At 39.4% G+C, this 22844-nt stretch overlaps 1 protein-coding gene across 50 annotated transcripts in view; it reads right to left on the bottom strand.

Moving 5' to 3' along the window:
* The window catches only part of RBFOX1 (RNA binding fox-1 homolog 1), a 1017140-nt gene that overhangs the window by 98708 nt on the left and 895588 nt on the right, over nt 1–22844 (bottom strand). For all 50 annotated transcript variants that reach the window (XM_079320751.1, XM_079320738.1, XM_079320785.1 and 47 more), the window contains one exon: nt 21204–21446. In XM_079320751.1, coding sequence (XP_079176877.1) covers nt 21204–21446 — 243 coding nt within the window. The remainder of the gene's footprint in view (nt 1–21203; nt 21447–22844) is intronic.

Here is a 22844-nt window from a genome sequence, read left to right on the forward strand (position 1 = left end):
TTTCACAAAAAGACACTTTCTAAATCACACTGCTCTTTTTATACTGAGGTACTCACCAACTTAACAAAAGGCAGTTCAGCTCCTTGCAGGATAGTAATTTCTCAAAATTAGATTACTCATTTCATGAAAAAACAGCTGAATTTATTTTTCCTATTGGGTGTGTTTGGTGGTCTCATGTCCTAGTAGGTTGCAGCCAAATGCAAGCAGCATTTCCAAAGAGCTGTGACATTTTGAATGGAAAAGCAGGTTTGTACCTGCTCTTCTCCAAAAGCAGTGTGCCTCAAGTTTCCCAGTGGCAGAACCAGACACCGAAGTGTCAAGGAACATTATGCTTTATGTAAATCATTTTCTTTCATCCTTCACTTCAAGATCACCCAACACCTTCCCTTCATTAATGTGAAAGACAATTAAAAAATTTAGGAAGCATCCATTTGTCCTTCCCTTCTCCCACTTCAAAAAAAGAAACAAATCTAAAGAGTAGTGGATGGTTCAAAGAATTTTTAAAGGGTTTACACCATCATTTCAAATCTAGCTGTGAATGCTGATGTTGTGATGAATTCTGCTTGATCATATGAATGCAGCTTGTTACTGAGCTGCACAGTGCAGCCCCCACTGCAGAACTGCTTTGAGTACTGATACTCAAGTTTATGGAAACATCTTTTGAAGAATTGGAAACCAGACTTGGATCCCCCTGGAAAGGAGACATTCTCTAACAGCAAACCTGGAATCAGGATTGGCAGTGAGTTTAAATCTAATCCCCATCCTTCCCTCTTGCTCACAGCAAGCCTGCCAACAGACCTCTTCCCTTATTCATCCTCAAGCACAGCAACCAGACATTTCTCAGCCAAGATATTTCTATTTTCATCTCACATCTGTACAGAAGAGCCACTAGCCATACCAGTCCCAGGCAGTTTTGCTGCCTGTAGCTCCCTTCAGGAGTCAGTACAGGAGGGTACAGCCACTGTGGCACACACTCATCTCCCCTGGAATTCTCAAGGGGCTTGCTCAATTGATGCTGTTGGTAGATGGAGCAGGCAGGGTGGGTGATAGCCCAGGGGCTGTGACCCTGAGAGGCTGGAGGAGCAGGCAGGAGGAGCCTTGTGAAGCTCAGCAAAGTCCTGCAGTGGAGAGGAACAGCCCCACGAGCAGGGAGGGACTGGCAGAAGAGCAGTGCTGCAGGAAAAGAGCCCAAATGGAACAGGAGTCAACAACACGTGAGGGATTGGAGCATGTGGCAAGCAAGGAGAGAATGGGAGAGCCAGGACTGTTCAGCCTGCAAAGAGAAGGCATAAATGCCTGATGAGAGGGAGGAAAGATGAAGGAACTACACTCTGGGGAGTGGGGCCCAGTGAGGGAACAAAAAGCAATGAGAAAAAGCTGCAGCACAGACATTCTGTGTAGGAGCTGGGAAAAATTTTTCCTGTGAGTGATCTAACATTAGAACAGGTTTCCCAGAGACCTCCCTCCCTGGAGGAGTCCAACACCCATCTGGACACAGCCTTGAACAACCTGCTCTGGTTGATCCTGCTGGATTTGTCAGCACGTTGAGGCCAGGTCCAGCAACAATATCCAGCCCTGTACAGCCCTGGCAAGCAGTGACAGGGCAGGAGCCAGGTCTGAGCAGGACAGCAACCCCTGGGTCAGGGTCCTGTTCAGGGGGTCAAAAACCCATTCAGTGGGTCAGGGTCCTGTTCAGGGGGTCAAAAACCCATTCAGTGGGGTCAGGGTCCTGTTCAGGGGGCTCAGGGTCCTGTTCAGGGGGTCTCATGGCAGGCAGGGCTGTGATGGGGAGCCCAGGGGAGGAGGGCAGGGCAGGAAGGACCAGCAGTGCCCTGATGAGGATCATTCACAAAGGCTGATGCCAGAATATTGTGAGAAAACAACATAAGAATGAAGAAAAGAACAATGCAAGAACAAGCAAAAGAAGAAGGGAGTGGGAAAAATGTTCATTTGGATGGGCAAAATTTTCCATTTTCTGTGGTACACAAAACACCCCGCACACAGAGATCCTTAATTTTTGGTGATCTGGCTCAAAAGAGACTCTCAGACACAGAGAAATGGAAACCTCCACACCTCAGCATGGCCTTGCAGCAGAATAAACATCACATCAAGCAAATTATCACACAATAAAGCAATGATATTATATCAGCAAATGACAACTAGAGGTCACCTCTTCCCATCACTGCTCTCCATCCTGTGATGGCCACAACCCAAAAAAGCCAGGCACTCTTCAGGGAGGAAGGATTAATGATACAGGAAGGACTCCAGCACCACCTCACTGTGCATTGATTTACTTGGTTACACTATTTTACCTTTAAAGCTCACTTGGACAGCTAAGATTCCTACATTCCTCTTGTAAATTCTCTTGACAGATAAATTGAGTATACTGTACAACAGTATAACCATGTAAGTAAATAAATACATTTATTTTTTGGGCAGTCATGATCACTGCATCATTTCTTATTTGCTAGGATTTTCCTGCCTTTCTGCATTCCAGTATCCTTTCCACCTGCACAACATAACTGAAGTCTCTCTCTATGTGCACACTTTATTTCCCATATTAGTAACTGAAAATTGTAATGATCACCCGGTTCCTTGAACTGTAACTAAAGTGTGATCTATTATTTCTGGCCAACTGAAAGGAAAAAGCAAGATAAAGGAAAACTGAAAACAGAATTTTGCCAGATGCCTATCAGAGAGTTAGCTTATCAGCCACCAATCTCTGTGAGAATAATGCCAATGTCTGATACTCCAAAGCCAGTCTTTCATCAAACTTCATGAATAATTTACTTTTTAAAAATCATATATCAAACTTCTGCAAAGGAAAGCCTCACCAATCCCAGTCAACCATCTCTGTAGGTTAGTGGAGTTAAACGGGAAAAGGGGAAAAAAAGAAGAAAACAGATTTTTCAGTTATGTTTATGGAACAGCTTCTAAACCTAAGCTTGTCTCCATAACTTGTATAAGAGATCAGCCAAACAGATTTTCAGTTTCTTTAGTGATTTCAGGACATACAGTTCTGTTTTGATTCAATGCTGCTTCAGAAAATATTTGGTAATCTTACATATACTCACAAGAAAACATTTCATGGCTCTTTTTTGCTTTTTTCTAGGTGTGGAACTTTCATTCTGCTTCATACACTGACTGCTTTTACTGCTTTTTTAAGGAAAAAAGAGTTTGATCAATCAGTTTGACAACCAAGCCTACACTTCATAAACTGGGCTCTGAGAATGTGGGGAAATCACAGGGGTTTTTTAATCCATAAAAACTGACTTTATTCTGGATGAGCTAAGAATCTTTGTGTGAGCAGGACTCAGACACTAATACAAGAGGAAGTTACAGCAATAATTAACAGCTATTTGAAGTAAAACTTATTTAGAAATATGATGAACTGAGAACACTTAAACAGACTTCCTTCAGGGAAAGATAAAAGAGTAGCTTACAGAAATATGGCTTGAATTGTAATTCCATTTATATTGTCCACTTTTGTAGCACCTTCCCCTCCCTCTGCTTCTAAAGGAAATAATGGAAAAAATTATATTTTCTGCACTTCTGGAAGTGGATTTAAAACTAAAATTGTAAATCACAGCCTTTACTGTCCACTCACTTCCATCTCAGTACTCATCCACTGACCACTCAATAGCAAGAGAACAACTAGCACAAGCAGCTTTAATTATTATTTACAAAATGAAAGAAAAGCAGCTCAAGAAGTGAGACTCACAATGGTCAGTGCAATTTGAAATTCCTTAGGTTATTTGCATAACCATCCAATATCTTTTAATGGCTGCAGTTATGAGATGATCTAAATTAATGAAGAATATATATTTATTAACATATATACTCAGCACTTTTACTCTTCCCTGATTAGAATGTCAGGTGAATATTTCAGCTGAGGGGAAATGAATTGGGAGCTAAGGATGGGCAGCTCTGCCTCACCTGACTCACTCAAGTGAAGAGTCTCTAATAGACACTGGGGGGATGCATTAAATTAGGAACCATGCCATTGAGCTCTCTCAAATTTCCTTTAAATAAAAAGCAAGAAGAAAAGGTTAATTAAGTTCTACCACGCAATTCTATTAACAATATCCATGATTACTGTAGCATGAGGTGGACATTTAATTCAAAAAAGAAAGAAAGAAAGGGGGATGAGGCCCTGGTGAAACACTCAGCTGGTCCATCAGAATGAGTGAGCAGTGGGGCTGCTTTCAGCAAAAAATCCTAACAAACAAAATAAACAGAGTTCCTGCATGGCACAGAAAGGCTCATAACCTAATATGCATCTATAAATTGGTAATATATAATTAATTTTTTTTTTTTTGTTATCATCAGAATCCTGTCTTTTGTACTATAAAGCAGCATTTGACAAGGCAAGTTATGTATCTGATATACTGGCCCACCAGGGCTTTGTGATTTGGATTTCTAGCTTGGCCAATTGCTCCAAAATAAAGCAAACCACTTCAGCATTTGTGAAAAAAATATATTCTATTCAGAGAAATTATGAGGGCTTTTACAAGATGTTTCACTCTCTGGTCTCTCATGGATTTTTTGTGCTAATTCTGTCAGCACAGCAAGTGCTTGCAGTGTTCCTTACAAATTTAAATAAGGTCTTCAACTAAAAATAATCATCTACAGAGATTCCTGAAGATATATTTGCACAATCCAAACACTATCAATTTAAACTGTTTCTTAATAAGAACGTAATGTGTAGAATTTCAATACCTCAAAATTATAATAAAAACGATGCATGTGTCTAAATCAAATATTTTCACTTCAACATTTTTGTTGTCTAGTCCCCCAAAACTACTGAATATCTTCCAGATGCAGATGTACTTCATGAAGAGAATAAATTGAAAAATAAAATACTTCTCTTGTAACCAGACAGTAGAGAAGGATGAAAGCAAGCCTGCAATTTTTTTATATTTGATTCCAGATTTTATTAAGTGTTTCAATTTAGCCTGGTCTAAACATGGCACTTCATTGAAAAGAGTGGAACGGACTCCAAAGATTAATGACAGTAAAATTATCCTAATGTGTCATAAGCTCTGATATAACAGTAAGAGGAAGTAATTTGTTTTAGTAAAAAGTAATGAGCACCAAAGCATGAAAATTAACACTCCACAGAGGTAGATATTAAATGAGAAATATTAGCTGCATCAGCACATTGGAGACAATTATAAACTGCAAAGGATTTCTGAGACTGAGAAATAGTGTATTTATTATGATAAAGTCAATTTTACCACTCAATAAATGCTCAGTTTGTGATTTTAGTACCGAATTTCTTTCCCCTCAAAGGTAACTTGCGTTACTGCTTTCCAAAATTTATATCACTTTTGTTTCCTTTATGCATTATATTGCTTACTTTATCTCATGGAAACTTATTAATACAGAGAAGAGAGAATAAAATTACTGAGTATTACTTTATTTTATTACTTTCTTTGAGCACCCAGACAGCACCTGACATTCTTTTGAGAAATTATATTAGTGAAAAATGGGTTTTTATCAGTTTCAGTCAGCGAGCATTTATGAACAGAAGAGCCTCTTTTTTTTTTGGTTGGTTCTTTGTTGGGTTTGTTTTTTTTTTTTCAAAGAGAAATAAATATGAGAGGATAACTAAAAGTACACAGGGAAGATACTTAGGCTTTACATTCTTGTATTACAGAATAAATCCAAGCTGAAGATTTTTATAACCACCAGCATTCATACTGAAAGGTGCTAATGCATCATTATGATCTAGCAGGTTGCTAGCTGTGTTTTACAGCCTTTCACACTACATTAACCTTTTGTACCTCAAGTATTTATGACCTCATAAGTAAGTATTTATCAAACTGAAAGCTCATATACAGCACTGTATTTTAGCTCTCAGTTTTTAGGAACATTTATAATTTCTCTTTGCCTGCATTTAGAATCACTTTGGTTTATAGTCTGTGTTTTTACCAAAGATACTAATGCAAAGTAAAACTGTTTTTCCCACTGTTATTCATGGAAATGACACTAAACTACAAAATGCCTTAAGTAAGGTCTCATGCCAATGTAAAAAAAAAAAAAAAAAACAAAAATAGCAAACAACTTCTCATGCATATTTTATTCTAAAATAAAATAAGAAATTGTTAAAGAAAGCAAGTATAGCTCTTTTGCTTCCTGCAATATTCAACAGTGTATCAGAGCCAGACAACCAGAAGTACTCTCGGTAGGAGAATTGTCACAATTATTTAAGTAATATATGCCTCACCTACACATGCTCTGAATTTAACAAAAACAAACCCCAAAAAACCACAAAATATAGCCTAGCCATTCAGACATATGCAAAAGCCCATTTGAGAAAATAACCCCACAGCTGACTAATGCATGGAATAAATATTGCACAAATACAGTACCAGTTGCAAATATTCTTCCCAGCAATTCACAATAAAATCTGAGGTATTGAAACCTACTGTGAGCAAGGCCAAATTGTATCTTCATACACATTCCTACAAAATCTGGGGGCTAACAAACACTGTGAATTTTTATATCTCTGAGAGAAACCAGGCCTGTCCAAACCTGTCTTGTCTTTGTTCTCTCTCAGGTGTGTGTGACAGGGTAAGGCAGTACCCTCCTACCCATAGGCAACTGAGCAGTGGTAAAAAAATGAAAACAAGAAAAAAAAAGACAGGAAAGGAAGACTGTGGGGAAAAATGCCATGGAAAGGGAAGAAGGGTCTCAGCTGCTCAGCTGCAATCTCCTGCACACTGATGCAGGGATGGTTGAAAGAACAAGAAGTCAGTCTCAGCCACTGCCTGCTGGTAATTGCACCAGATACAGATCACTATTGGCCTTGCCTGCTGCAGTTAGGGTGGGGGGGGGAAAAAAATCCAAAACAAATAAAAAAAGCTTTGCTACAGATGGAAGAGATTAAGGAGGTGCTGAAGTGCCCTTGTCCAACAAGAAGCTGCCAGTCATGCTCTGCCCATACTGGGATCTCCTGCCACCCTGCCTGCAGCTCTCCCAGACTGTGCAGTGCAGGCTCTAAACTCAGCACCCCATAATTCTGGGGCCAGCTTCCAGTGTCCCTGTCCCAACAGCCCCAGGTGCCTGTATTTGTAAAGCTAAACACAAAGCTGAACACTCTCATATTGTATATAACACAAAGAGTTTTAGATCCTGGCAGCAGTCATGTTCCTTGCATCATTCCGTGCCCCATCTCTGACTCCCCAATCCCATTCCTCCTTGGAAGAGACATGAAAACTATGGCAAAGCAAAGGAGCAGATGCTTCTTGTCACTGTGTGTGGTATCAGCTCATAATATACCCCAAAGAGTTGGTAACTTCACACTGTGGGCATGGTATGTCTGAAAGGAAAACTACCTGCACAGCTTGTTATTAAAAAAAAAAAAAAAAAAAAATATATATATATATACACACATTTTTATATTTCCTAAGTAACAGAATCTCAGCAACATTCTTTTTTATTCATACATGAAACATTGCAGTCACACAAATCAAGCTGAGACTGTGATCTGTTCAAAACTCAATGCTCCAAAACCATCAGTTCAAAATGAAATTCAGCAATAGCATTCTGTTGTTATGGGGAAAAAAGACTATTTCTCAGTCTAGACACTTGGGCTCAGGACATCCAGTTTCTGCAATCAATTTTGTCACAGATTTGCCTCTGGCAGGTTATTTAAACTACTTGTATCCTAGTTCCTTCTCAACAAAAGCAGAAAAAAACAATAATTGTAATTCAGCAAAATCTCACAAAATGGTGATAAGGATTAAATAAATCTTTTCATGAGATGCTTGGAAAGGATCATCCTCTAAACTCAACAGGAAAGAATCACACAAGATTAGATCAGCAGCACATTCAGAAATATCTCAGTCTTACAGCCAACTCCCAAACGTAAAGAACTCCTGCATATAAAGAAATAAAGATCACAGACTCAAATTGTTTTGTGCTCCCCCAAGAGAGTGGTAGGAAATGCAATTCAACTTCCTCATAGAAGGAATGATCACCTGGGAACACATCAGAAATTTTGGAGAGAACACAGAAGGCTTTGCCTTGCATTCACACCCAGAGCAGAGCAGCCCTATGATGCACCCAGAGATGCTCTGTGCTCTGACAAGCTGCTGGTAATAAAAACCCCTCAACTCCCCAGCTGCACCACAGCCTGCCACACAGCCTCCTGCACCTGTGACACCTGTGTGAGGCAAAAACCTCTGCAGGGTTTCATAGCATGGTGACATCTCTGTGACAAGGCAATTCATCAGCCCCAGCTCTGAGCCTGTGCTCTGTTCCTGCAGCATCAGCCTCAGCCTTGGGCTTTTTGTGCATTTCCCACCTTCAGTGCACCAGGGAGTGGACAGGGCACTTCTGCAGTGACTACAGACAGAACACTGGAGCAAACTTCAAAAAAACCTTCAAGCCCCCACAGCACTCAAAGCTCCTTTTCTCAGTGACAAAATTGGCCTTGACATGCACTAGGATATTGTTTTCACCAAAAGAAGGGTGTGGTGCAAAGGTATTGTTTCAAAGTGAGAGCAACAGATTTATCACCTGGGCACTATTCAAATTATCAAAGAGCCCAGCTGCAAAAAATGTGAATAGCTTTTAGCATGAAATACCTGCTTTTGTTGAAAAATGCTGATCAAGTGCTACACCTGCTTCATCAATAGTGCAAGGTGTCACAAAGCATCCCCAAATAATTAGTTCTTTCTATTGCATCTTAAAGATTTTCTGGTTATATCCCATTTCTTCACCCAGAAAGTATGGTCAAGAACAATCCCTTGTAATAAATGTTTGTTAGAGGGGCAACAAATCACCAACAAGCTTTTTTCCTTTCTTTTTACTCTCAGCAGCAACACACGAGGGGGGACAGGTTTCCAGAAGAGAATGGAGTCATTGGTCTGACACCTGTGTGTGGCACGAGGGACATTCCTGTGAATGTATTAAATAGTCCTATGATAAAGCAAAAAAATATCCTTTTTCTTACAATAAAGGCAAAGCACCACTCTTCATGGAAGAAAATGGATAGATGATGATGAAGATAGATAGACAGACAGACAGATAGATAGATAGATAGATAGATAGATAGATAGATAGATAGATAGATAGATAGATAGATAGATAGATAACCCAAAACTTGAACATTCTTCTCACTGAAGGCAATAGGCTTTAAAACACAGGACACAGTAAGTTCAATCAAAATAAAAAGCATCAAGTTCCTAAATTATAGCTCCTAGCTAGCTGGTTCTAAATTTAGCAGCTCTAAATGATCAGTGTCTGAAATATGTCAAATCAATAATTCAATTAATTAGAAAGCTACTCAGATGTGCAGCAATACATTATGACTGTTTGGGTTAAGGAAACTGGAGATACTGAAAGTAGCTTCAGCTTGCTATCTGAATAGATTGTCTGTAGAGATATTAAGCAGCTGATGAGAGTGGAAAGCAATTTTTTATAGTGGGTGGCCAGGGCATACATGGCTGGGAGGGGTGACACATTTCTCAGTCAGAAACGTGACTGATTTTGGCTATAGCATGACTTGCTACACTTACCCAGTTAGAATTAACATCACCTGTATCATCTGGCACACAGTGAGTAGATGTTACATTTGTAGGCATGCAATAGTCTGTTTTAGAAACTTAACTTCAAATAACCCCAGACAAATATTCCATATCCTCAAATTACAATCTGGGGAAATTTCCAGGCAGAAAAATTAGATCCATTGGGCAAAGGGGGGACACTGGGAGCCTGGGATATAGCAAATTTGGTGTCCTAAAAGTATGTATTTGGGGAAAAAATCCCAATAATAATAATAATAAACAACCCAGAAATTAAGGAAACCCCTACAATTGTATTGAAAACTGAATCATCTCGTAATGCACAATAATAGTAAAATGATAAAAAAGGGGCTCTGTCCATTGGAAAGTGCAGAACAGAATCTGTGATTGAGATGCTGGTGCCTTTGATTGAGCATGTTTTGTCTCTAAAATGCGATCAAATCTTCAGAAAGTTGACTTTGCTGTACATGCAAAAAGAGAAGTAACACGGGAAATGGCTGCAAGTTCCTTTCAAGAGAGAACAGAGAGATAAAAGGGATGGATGTGCAACGCTTTCAACTCAGTGGGGAAAAAAAGAGAAGAGGGAGCCCAGCTCAGAAATGAGAGCAAGTTCTAAAATTGGAAACGCTTGCTGGAGACAGGAGGAAGCCAATAGCAGCACTTGAGGCTGGTGTGAAAGTGCTTTCATTGCAAGTGTGAGCCATTTCACAAGTACAGCTCCTGCCAGCCTGGATGTGAACTCCAGCAGCTGCAGGAGCCCCCAGAGCCCCCAGCACCTGCACTCACACACGCCCAGGCAGCAGCTCCCAGCAGCTCTGCACCCCAAGGGACAGGGTCTGCTCCTGAGCTCAATCCCTTCTGGCCATTCCTGTGCACAGCAGCACCAGCCCTTGCAGCTGGAGTGCCTGCCAGCCTTATCCCTTCAGTCTGAAATGGGATTGTGCAGCTAAACTCCTGTGCACCACAGTAGAGATTTACTGGGTTATAATATCACCTGCTCATGGGCTTCAAACAATGGATATATATTAGAAATTATTCAATGTCTCCACTGTAAATGTGTTGACTCCTCCAATTACATTAATTGAAATGCATTTTGAGATCAACATTTTAAGGAGCTACTATAAAATGCAAGTTTTTCAACTTGCTCAAAATCTACTTTTTATCTCATTTTAATTTTTCCTTTACATTCTTTACCTTTCAATACAAGCTAATATTTTCCCCAAACACTGTCAAAACTAGAATATATTCTGTATTTAAAAAGAGATCAAAAGTGATATTCATGTATAAACAACCTAGCTCCATTATTTCTGCTGCTCCAGCTTGAGAAAGTTCTGCCACCTGTCCCTGTCAGATTTTCTTTTTTTTTTAAAAAGGAAGCTTATGTATGAGAACAGGAAAATACAAATATTCAGAGGTGAAACTCAACATCTGTTTCACTAAATTTGGTGACATTGTAATTGTAAACTATGTAGGAAATGGGGTGGAGTATGTCCACAATAAACCATACTTCTCATCACCATCAATATTTCCATACCCTTAAAACCAAAAGAATAAGGACTCTAAGTAAACAGGCAACAGAACTGCTGCATTTTTATGTACATACATAAGTTTGGAGCAAATTTCTCTGGCCAAACCTACAAATTTTTTCCTCTAAGTAAAAATCCACAAGATTTCTTTTCAAGTATCTTCTAGCTTTAAGATGAATGCTTGTGAATATTTTAAACAAATTGACATTTTATAACAGCACTTTTGGCAATAAGTCTCTTTAAACAATAGCAGCAATAATATATTTTGCAATACAAACATATTAAAAAATAAATCACATCCTCATGAAAAGCAAAATTAGGTGCCCCAGCATTGTTATGACATGAAAAACAGTGAATTTATGTACATTGAGTTTTTTAGATCTCTCTTTTCTCACACTGTATGTTGTTATAACCCACTGGATCTTTTTTTAACTTTAGCTTCACCAGAGGAGATTCATCTGCAAACACTAATTAGCACAGGCAGGCTCAGATCTTCCTGGCTAGCTGGGTGATCGTGCCTGCAATATGTTGCAGCCTTGGTACACATCTTGTTTTCAAATCAAATATTTAGATACTATTCTGGAACAGCTGGAACTTATGTGAATCCTCATGAAATTAAAGAGTTGACATCTTCTGACGCACTTTTGCAGCAAACAAAAAATTCAGAGACACAGAAAAGACTTGATTGTAAGGACACTCCCCTCTCCTGATTGAATCAGAAGGCAATCTGCTGCCTTTTTATAAATCAGAGAATAAAGGATCAGCATTTCAATTACAATTCAAAGCAAAAAAAGCACAGCAGAGGAACTCTCCATTCTTGCTTTGGAAGGGATAAGGAAGCTGGGAGGCAGCACCAGTCTCATCCCAGAGTCTGCAGCCAGCCAGTTTATAAAGTTTGAGATGTCCCCAGTGGCAAACAATCCATTCCTATGCCCTACAGAGAATAGCTCCAGTTCTTTATCTCCCCCACATGGGGCTGTTCCCAGCCCTGGGGGCAGAGGCAGGTGAGGAGCTGCCACACAGGTGCTTTTCACCCCCTCCTTCCACAGGATTTCTGCAGAGCTGGTGCTGTGGCAGGAAAGGAGCTCTGACACATCCTGCTGCCATTTGCAGGGGGGTGTTCAATGGGCAGCTCAGTTTGTGTTCTGGGATAAACTCATCATATTTCAGAAGAGGCAGCGGCAACTTCCCAGGTAGGGAAGTGACCAGAGGCAGTGGCAGCTGCTTCAGTGGGTGAGATTTGAAGAGGTCTCTGCTGGAAAAGCAAATGCAAGAAGCCCCTTTAAGCAAGAATAGCAGAAGACCTAAGGGATCTCTCTTAAAAAGCTGTTGAGAAATTTTTCTAAATCAAAAAAGGCAGCACAATATGCTGATGCCTCAACATGACTGTGTGGGATATCAGCTGAAAAAGCATCTAGAACCAGCAAGTTGCTGCAATTTAGATACAAAAATATCAGAGAATGCATATAATTTTTCACATCCACTATATATTTCCTTCAGAGATTCCATATTCTCTCCATGCCGCATTAAAATCAGTGATAACTCCTATAGGGGAGGAGGAAATGAAAGCAAGCTAGCAGATAATATTGGAATGAGCAAAAACTGGAAAGCGACTGAAAATAGAGACCAAGCACACATATCAAAAACAACAAATGGAAAACAAAGAAAGACTATAACAGGAATAGTATAGAGATGAAAAGGAAGCTAAGACAATGAAAATGCACACAAGGAAAAGTAGGCAAGAAGCAAGCAAAAGAAGAAGGTTTTGTAATTTTTTTTTTTTTTTTTTTTTTTTTTTTTTTTTTTTTTTTTTTTTTTTTTTTTATTAGCAATTACTTTGTATTTCTATACAAAAACCTCCCAATATATTAGGGAGGTCAGTCATGGTCAACCCATCACATTTTGTCCCATACATATGTAGGATTAATTAAAGACAGAAAAAAACAGGTTACTCTCTTATACCTTCTTCTGAAATTTCTACAGTTAATTAATAAATTATTGGCCATTTAACGTCTAGATCTGTGCAATTTAAAATGACCAACCAATTCTTTCTGCATATCACAGAAAGACCAAATTGGGCATGATGTGCATGGTAGAGTATTAGCTCAGTCTAATTCTATTTCCAGCAAAGTCTGAAAAGAAGAACTTCTAACCCTTCCCTAAAGGCATATCTGGTGAATAAGAACATTTTCCTCTGTCTGCAATGTCTATCTCAGCCTGTCAAGCCACTGGTGGAGCATAAAGCAGCTTCAAACTTAGAGATGGATTCACCTGCTTGCAGGTTAAGCCAAGACAGAGGGACATGCCTTGTTAATGTCTAATACTGATGGATAGCAAAGTTAAATGTTTGAATAAAGCCACTCTTTCACACTGACCCTAGAAAGGAACAAATTAAGCAGGGAGAAGTGGTAAGCAAGCCCACACATGAGTAACGTTTAATTAAAGTAATTCTGTGGGTGGCTGGCTGTGTGGGAAAGCTGGAGAGAGAGATTTGTGGGAGAGGAATGGAAACTTGAGAGTATAAACAGGATTAAAAAAAGTATTTTCAGGGTTGGGGGGTAATCACCCACTAAGCCATCCTTAGCTGAGACCCACGTGTAGTCATGCAGGAGAGTAAGTTTAGCTCCAGGCACAGACTGGCACATGAATAGAAATTCAGGCTCGTGATTTAAGGGAGAAGGGAGGAAGCCTCTCTGCAGGATCCTGACAGCTTTTAACTGCAAACTTGGTCAGTCCTGCAGCTACCTGTGCTACCTGAGCACTCTGAGAGCTGCAGCAAGGGTAAGGGTGTTGATGGAGAACCAAGAAGTTACAAACATGTTCTCATCTCCAAGCAATGCACAAGTTTATTCTGCAATTGCAAAGAGCTGGTGAAAGAAATCAACAACTTCTAATAGAGTTGCAAGCCATTAACAATCAATTATGTCAGTTACAAGAGAATGGAAAACATCATTGGTCTTAGCTAACCTAACACAGCCACTCAGGCATGTAGTGAAAATGAGCTCATTTTCACCCAAAAAAATTCCCTCAAAAGGATCAATTTTAATTACCATGGTGCAACATGGAGCAAAGATGCAGAAGGTCAAATATAAAAGAAGTTGAAATTGGCTATTTCATCATACCAAGGCCTCCTTTGAAATTTATGTTCAGCGTATTCATCAAAATGTGGAACTGTGGTTTGTCTCAATACATATGAACCCACAGCACAGTCAAGCACAGCCAAAGCATTTGCATGCCATGGATACTTAGATGCACAGAGAGAAGAAAAAGTCAATAATGTAACACGTAAAATAATTGGTGTGGAGAAGTAAAGAGCCCAAGAGACAATACAAGTACAAGAAAAGGTAAAAAACCAATATCATCTTAGCTCTTTCAGGGACAAGCAGGAAGAAAAACCTAAATTGTTTAATTGGTCAATTAAACTTGACAGATTAGAAATTAATTGGTAATGCTTTCTAGAAGAAACTTTTCAAGTTGCAGTATTATGACTACCTCTGGTTGACACTGTGGTTGAAAGACCTCTGCAATATTTTGTTCTTCATGTCAGACTTAGAGCTGGCTGGAAGTACCTGCTGAACTCTTGGTGTGCCCTATGATCAACATTCAGAAGGGTGATCAATGGCATTCAGCTAATTTATTTGAGCAAACATGACTAAAGATGACAGAGCACAATTGCTCTCTTTATACTTGGTGGTATTTTTTTGTTGCTGGTTTTGTGGAGGAGCTTCAGCTTTAACATTTCACCAATCTCAAGCATGCAAAAATGAGGGAAGTTAAAATCACAATATCAATAAAACCACACAAAAGCAGAATAATATTTTTTCTGTCTTCTATTTCAGCATCATATTTTCAAACTTTTCTTGCTGTGAGTATCAAAAGGTAAAAGAAACTAAATGACAAAGACTCAGAGGAGCCCCAGACACACTCCTGTGCAGTCTGGCAGCGTGAGGCTGCTGTCCTCACACCACAAACCCACTCACACAGTCACAAAGCCCAAGTTCACTCAGCAGCACAGGAGAAAGAAGGGTGGTTATTTATCTCCTTCCCAGCCAAAACAACGAAATACAAACAGGCACTCCATAAACAGTGTAGGAAACAGTGTCAGGTTCTGTGTATCCTGGAGGAGAATCTATTTTAGAGCTGGCACAGCCAGCAGAGGGGCTGAAGTGAGCAGTGTGTTCCTGCTGTTCCTCAGCAGAAGCAAAGGAGCACAGGTGGGGCCCATTGCAAGGCTGGCACGCAGGGCTCTCAGCAAGCAAGGCTCTTAGAAGCAATAATGCCTGTGATCAGGAGTCATTACCCTGCCTCACAGCCCCAGCACAGCATTATGGTATCTATTTGGGATGTCAGTTTTGATCTCCTCACTGTGGAGCAGGAGCTGGACCAGGTTCCTTGCTTCTGCAGCTCTGAAGCACTCAGGGTCTCAAAATAAGCTCCTTGAAATATTTCCTTCAAGGAGCAGTTGGGACCAGATATAATAGGTAGTATAAATGAAATAGCACACCATGCTGATAGAATAGCCTGCACCAGCAGGATATGATTTAGATGAATAAACACTGCTGTAAGAGTTGTCAAAGCATTATCAGCTATCTGGCATACTGGTGGCAAACATCTACAGACAAAAATATGGCATTGAAATAGAATAAAAACTGGGTCATTGATACCAGTTAGCAATAAAAACGTGTCTGTGGGGGAATCTGACTTGCAAGACAGCCACTTTGTGGTGCAAATTCCAGTTCCTTGGCAGGGGGAACACAAGGCCATTCTTTACAGAAGGGATTGGCATGGATTTCCACCCTGGAATTCTGCAGAGAACCTGGGTGTGAGCCTTCCTGCCTCCCTGACATGCTGCTGCAAGAGCAGCTGATGGGCACCTGGACAGCAAGGGGGACACAGCTCACTGTGAAATGTGGAACAGAACTGCATGAAGCAGCCAATGCTGCCCACACCCCCAGGATATGGACAGGTCATGAGTGGAACAGTAGGAGAGAAAGAGGAGATGAACCAAGGGAGAAAAGAAAAAAACTAGTGGTCAATAAAACCACTTATACCAATAACTTACATAAAGGACAGAGCAGGAAAAAGCTGGTAAAAAACAGAAATATGCTGCAGAAAACTGTAGTAATAATCTGCTCACCTGCATGCTTGGACAAACACTAAAGCACTTTGAATGCTTCCTAATCCCAACTTTCTTACCCAAATTAATAAACACAACACAGTAATTGGTACACTAAATCCCCCAAAATATCAGCAAAGGCTGTACATATCTCACTTCCTCAAAATAAAAAAAAGTTCAACACAGTAAATAATTTTGCAGTCCAGAGCATCACTAAGCCTTCACAAACCCTCAGATGAAAAGATGGTCTCTGCAACACGACTAAAAAAGGCACAAACCTGGGCAAATTAACACCAAGAAAAGAAAACATCAAACTGACAGGCCATTACATCCCAAAGAATATAAAACATCTCAAAGTATACAGGGCAGATGAAACAACAGACATAATGTCTAATACAGCAATTATTTTCACACAGAATATCAGGTTCAGTGGATGACACCAGAGGAATTTAGGTAGTAACCAAGCTGAAATTTAGTCCTAACAGTGAGGTTAAAGGGAAAAACCTTATCATCTTTCCAGGCCAGAGACAAGCCTTGAACAGCTTCAGCTTCTGAAGCCTGGTGAAGGGTCAGTCCAAAACAGAGGGACTGTTTTGACACAATGAGCTAAAATTTTATGCAAATAGAATTAAGTTTAAAGCAGCATGTTTTTTATATGCACACATAAAACAAAGAGCATTACAGCAACCTCAGCTCTTACCACACAGTGACTTCCATTATTAGTATAATCCACTTACAACAGGAAACACTAGAGAAACATTTACTTTACTGTTACCTGCTCCCTTACACACACCCAGCTAATGACTATTTTATTTACACACACATCTCCTGCTGTCATCAACAGAAGTTGTGCAGGAAAGCCACAGGCAAAAACTGAACAAGTTTTCTTCAGCATTATTTATGTATAATACAATTGCATCTGTATATATACACAGGTAAAGGCTGATTTCATAAAATTATTAAACCACCACTTACTTAAAAATACTTTAATACACATAACTGTTCAAGGTAATATTCCAAACCACTCAACAAAATTATCAGACATATTAACTTTCAGCATAACTTTGTGACATTCCATAGATCCAGCCTTCTAGGAAGAAGCCATTTACTATTATTTTAATGCTTTAAAACATGCTTGATGCTATGCAACTCCAAAAGTCTACCAGCACTTAACTAACCCACTGCTGGTTGATTATTGATTTTGCATATACTCAGATGCACTTCCTCCTTACTCCAAGTTAGCAACAGATGGATCCAAAGAGATAAAAACCAGAGATGCATAGAGAAGACTCAAAGTAACTTTTGACAGTATTTTATTACTACTGAAGATTTTATATTATTTCAGCTAAGTTACTCTGTCTTTAATCATTTGCTACCCTTTCATCCTGTCCCTCTTCTCCACAATCAGAGTTAGCAATCCCTGCACATACAATCTGAGCATCTCTTGTTCCAGCACTCACTCTGACAGAATGCTTTGTTACACTATTTTATCTAAATAGATTAAAACTGGTCACTGGGAAAGACACTTTCTGGAAGTACAAGAGCGTGTCCAAGAGTACGTGAAGCACTTTTGAACATGAATTACAAGAGCACTCTGCACAAAATTGCAAACCTGTAATAAAACAAATGATTGGAATTTTGTTCAGTTTGCAGCAAATGGGGATCGTGGCAGTGGCTCCATCTGGGCTGGGATCACACGTGGGTTGAAGTTGAGGATTCAAGGGAATTTGCACAGAACCAGTTTATTTTTATGATTTCTATCTGTATTGGGGTTCAGGTGGCACTAGACCCAGCATGAGCTTCAGCTTCAGTGTATGATTCTTTCAGACAAGAAGAAAGAACCTGGGACACTCAGAGAAAGCCTGGGATGGATCTCACCTCAGCATGGATTCAGTCCTTCATGGGGGAGACTGGGTCACTTCTGCCAGTAATTTAGTCAGCAATTTAGTTAGTAATTTAGTTAGTAATTTAGTTTAGTAATTAGTAATTCTACAATTGCCCTGCAGTATTTTTAGGTTCACAGTGCAAAATTTTAAGAACCATTTTTAATGGTGTATCCAGCTTCACATGTATATAAATCTGTAAGAAAATTCAAAAACTTATGTTGCTTCTAACAGCTTGTCCTTAACCACAACAGCATTGTTTTGTGAATGACTGGCCAATTGATTATTCTTTCAAATGCATAACATAAACATAACATAAACAGTGTACTGAAACCATGATTTTACTGAAATGTAAAACCATCAGGACCTACCAAACAATTGCCTCTATGTCCCCACACTAATTCTACTTAAAACTCAACTGGAAATCAACTATTCTCAAAGCTAGGAGGAATTAGAAAAAAAACCTTACTTTTTCTCCCTCAACAGTAAAGACCACATAGAGGTACAATGTTGACACAGTGCTATTGAAGCTCTCTTTCATAATAAAAACTTATATTATTAAACCTACAGAGAGATGTACACAGCTGGACCCTCATAATGTTACAAAGCCCATGTTAAATCTGCCTGGGATCCATCTGCATATATCTATTTATAAATTCTCCACAGTTTGCCGAGAGCAATGGCTAATGACACCCACCATAACAGATTTTAAACCTAGGTACCTGAAATTAAATTGTGCAAGCAATATTTGTCTGTACATTTGTAAACCTGACTGGTGAACAATGTGTTAAATGTCAGTGCAGATCCATAGATAAACACACTTTTTGGAAACCTGCCTTTTCATTGCACTGTTCTTGAGGGACAGCATCCACAGCTTTCAGTGTAACATTGCAATTTAGAAAAAAAAAATCTTGTTAAAAATCGAACTATACTAAAACTTTCTCAAACAGACCTTAAAGTCAAAAGAAGGAAATCTAATTCTTTATAAACAGCATGAGAGCTACTTCAAAATGTTCTGTCCATTCCTCTGTAAGAAAGGAAACCAGAATGCAAGGAAAGGATCCACAATAAAAAGAGCAAATAACTATACCATATTCCCTGAATATAACAGGTTAGTGGAATTGAAGTGTTATCCTGCAGTGAATAGAAATTCACTCCAAGGGGAAAGAGAAGGGAAAAGGTGTCTGACAGGTAAAATACAAGTTGGATATTAGGAAGGCAAAAAGCAAGTAAGAGCAGATAGCAAAGGACACAAAACCAAATAACAATAAAGCCTATTTGCATATCAGAAGCAGAAAACTTTGCAGGGAATCATTGGATTTGCTGGAGCTGGGATTGAATAGAGCACTTGAAGAAGATAAGGGCATTGCAGACAATCCAAACTATGTCTTTTCACCAGCCTTTGCTATGGAAAATGTTGGGAAAACACATCCCCAACTTCTCTGATAAAGTGACTGACATTTCTTCAAACTGAAAAATCAAAACGGGGTGAGGAAACACAATCAATTGAAAGCAATAAATGATGAGGGATGAGCTCCTGCCCCACTCCCATCGGTTGGTCTTTTACCATTGATTTTAGCACTGTCAGTATTTTACTTCAGGACTGAACAGAAACAGTTTCAAAACGTGAAAAGGCTGAGCTGGCCATCACAGTGGATTGTTCAAGTTGCAGCAGTGGTCACAAAAACCAAGCAAAATCAGAGAACATAAAAGAACAAAAAAAGGTACAGTAGGAAAGACTATCTTTTTAGTCAATATTCAATCTTTTCTGGAGTATCTATTCAGCTTAGGATTCCTGCTCTAAACCAATGGCAGTGGTATTTGACAAGAGTTGGACAACAATCAAAAAGGATTATGGAAGCAAGTTTTAAAAGCTGGAAAGAACCAGGAATTTAACTGTGCAAAGAGATGGATAAGAGGAGACACAGTAGAGCTGCAAATAACACTATGAGATACCAGGAAATAGGATGCTCTTCAATTAAAACTTTCTCCCAGTACTGGAGAAAAAAGAAACTCAGGGCAATAAAAAATTTAAGTTAAAAATAAAAAGACCAAAATATTTGACTGCATAAACCACAAAAATGTGTCATTAATTCGCAAGGATTTCTCTGTCCTAATAGCAGGGAATATTCTTCAGTACCTTTGCTCTTGCTTTCCTTTCTTGCACAACCCATATAAGAAATTAGCAGCATGGCAACAAACATAAATTTACAGAGCTCATTTAAGAGAATGTGCTTTCCTTTTCTTCTTGCCCTAATGCATGAAACCTTTTAGGCTGGATATGAGCCAGGAAGGAAGGGGAGGTAAGTTGAGGCATGGAGAATGGCTGAGGCAAGGATGAGGACTTCCAGGAGAGATGTTTCAAGCACTGCCTGTTCTGTGCTCCATCCTGCACCTGTATCACAGGGGGCTGCTTGATAGCTCAGAAATCTGCCAACTCTTGGCACTGGATATATTGGGTCCCACTCTAGAATTAAGACAGAAACACTAAACTATCAGTGTGTGAAATTTGTGACTTAAATTACAAGGTAGAGCCATCCAAGGAATCTCTTGCATAATTCATGACACTTCAGAACTTCACATATAAATCAAATAGACGGAAAGTCTATCATTTCTGCTCTGTTTAGCACAGATCCACACACAACTTGGGTAATGGCTGCACAAACAAGCTCTCTAGAAAATACAATACTGCAGACATGCTCTCCACAATACTAATTCACACAGTAAATTTTGTACAGTATCATTCAAGTAATGCTTTTATTAAAACAACTTGTGTCGAATACACAGAGGTCATAAAAATAATCAAATGAGTCTGGTTTGGGATTTTTGGGTTGCTTTCTTTGGCCCTGCAAATGAATGCCTACAAACACTCATTCGCAATATTTTTCCACATTGGACTTAATTAAAATTTATGCTGTGATTCATGGGCTGGCTATTCATCATTTGTTGAAAATGAAACTCCAGGTTCTACAAAGCCCCAAAACCAGTGAAAGCACATTCTGCAGGTTCGACAGCAAACTCTGACAGACTTTCAACCTGAACACGATGACCGAGCCGAACGCAAACGGAGCGTGCCAAGGAAAAAACGTTATTGCTGAACACACACGAACACAGAGCTTTAGAAAGAGCAGTAACCTTGACTTACTGTGGCTGTGCCGGAGACAGTTTGTGCATTTGTGTCAGCTGCACTCTGTTCAGAGTGTGTCTGAGCAGGAGGGTACATGTTTAGCGTGTGCTCTGGAACAGTGGTTTGGCCTGTGTAGTCTGGAGCTGGATGCGGATGTGGGGCTGTGTATTCTGCAGGGATACCGTTCTGAGGTGGAGCGAACTGGGCTGAGGCATAAGGCTGTGCCATTGTGTCAGGAGGTGCTGTAGCTTCCTGATTACCCTGTGGAAATCAAAGGGAAAAAAGAAAATAATAAAAAGAGGAAGAAACGCGGCGTGAGCGAAAATAAGCGAAGGTGCTGCACCCGTAACGCAGAGAGCAACGAGAGCATCCTGCCTGAAAAGGGCACAGTGCTGGCTGCTTGAGGAGAGTATTTATCTGCATTAAATGCATTTTGCTAACCCTATTAAATATTATTATAATTAGACAAACAAATCTCCTGCTCGCTGGGTAATTGTAGACTAGTCTTTAAGTGGGAAAGGTCAGTGAAATCTGCCTGCTCTAATGATGCCTCCACTAAGACAAGGAAGAGGGACAAAGCCAGATTATTCCAAAGGTTCCTGAGCACAGCTGCCAGCACAGAGCTCAGGTAAACTCAGCCCCCAGTCTGTGACCACTCTGACTGACCATTGACTGGACACAATATTGGCAACCCACACACAGGGCAGGATTGGGGTGCACACTGTTAACACTAAAAATACCAATTTGAAATAATGCCCCGAGATATTAAGAATACTTTGAGGTATTTTGCATTGAGCAATTGCATGGCACAAATGTAAAATAATAATGAGATACAGTCAAATATTAAATATTTGAATCTAAAAGTGAATCAGTTGAAAACCTTAAATAACATTAATGAAAAATTCTATGTTCAGAGAAATAGATTGAAGAACTTTAAAGGTTTTACATTTTAAGACAACAGTATTTCATATTACATTTCTGTATCACAACTAACCTATAGGATTACCCTTAATGTCTTTATATAGAGAGAGAGCTATTTCCATTTGGTATAATAAAGAATAGCCAAGCCTGTTAATTGATCAATTGGAAAGCTTCTGATTAAATGCTTTGCTCACACCAAAAAGCTGCAATTCTAGAGGAGGAAATGTACACTAGAATCTTTCTGAGCCGATATAAAAAATGTCCAAGTCATGATTTTGCTTAAGACAGCATTAGAGAACATTAGTACAGGAGCTATCTTAACCTCAGATAAACTAATTTACAAAATTATTCCACTAAATAGCAAGGAATATAAAAATGCACAATTAAGTTAAAATTTAATGACCTTTTGAACTACTCCATCATTCTCCCACCAATGCATGTACAAGCACCTGCCCAACACTATTGCAGGGATTTTATTTCCACTCATCAGTCCTTGATTTCCCAATTTAAAATGGGCTGGATGAATAAAAGACATTCTTCTGCACTTTGTACTTAAGGGCATTTCCAGTCAATTTCAACTAATTCAGACATCAGTTCTCTGACCTGAACTCATCCTAAACTCAAGAGCTTTTAAGAATTCACGCAGGAGTTAAGTCTTGGTACTTGACAGGCTTAAAAGAGAAAACTGAATTTTCCTTTCTAAAAGGCATTCACTGTGTCCTAAAAAACCAGAACTTT

The sequence above is a fragment of the Erithacus rubecula genome, assembly GCF_903797595.1.
Source record: "Erithacus rubecula genome assembly, chromosome: 17".
In the NCBI taxonomy this organism is placed as follows: domain Eukaryota; kingdom Metazoa; phylum Chordata; class Aves; order Passeriformes; family Muscicapidae; genus Erithacus; species Erithacus rubecula.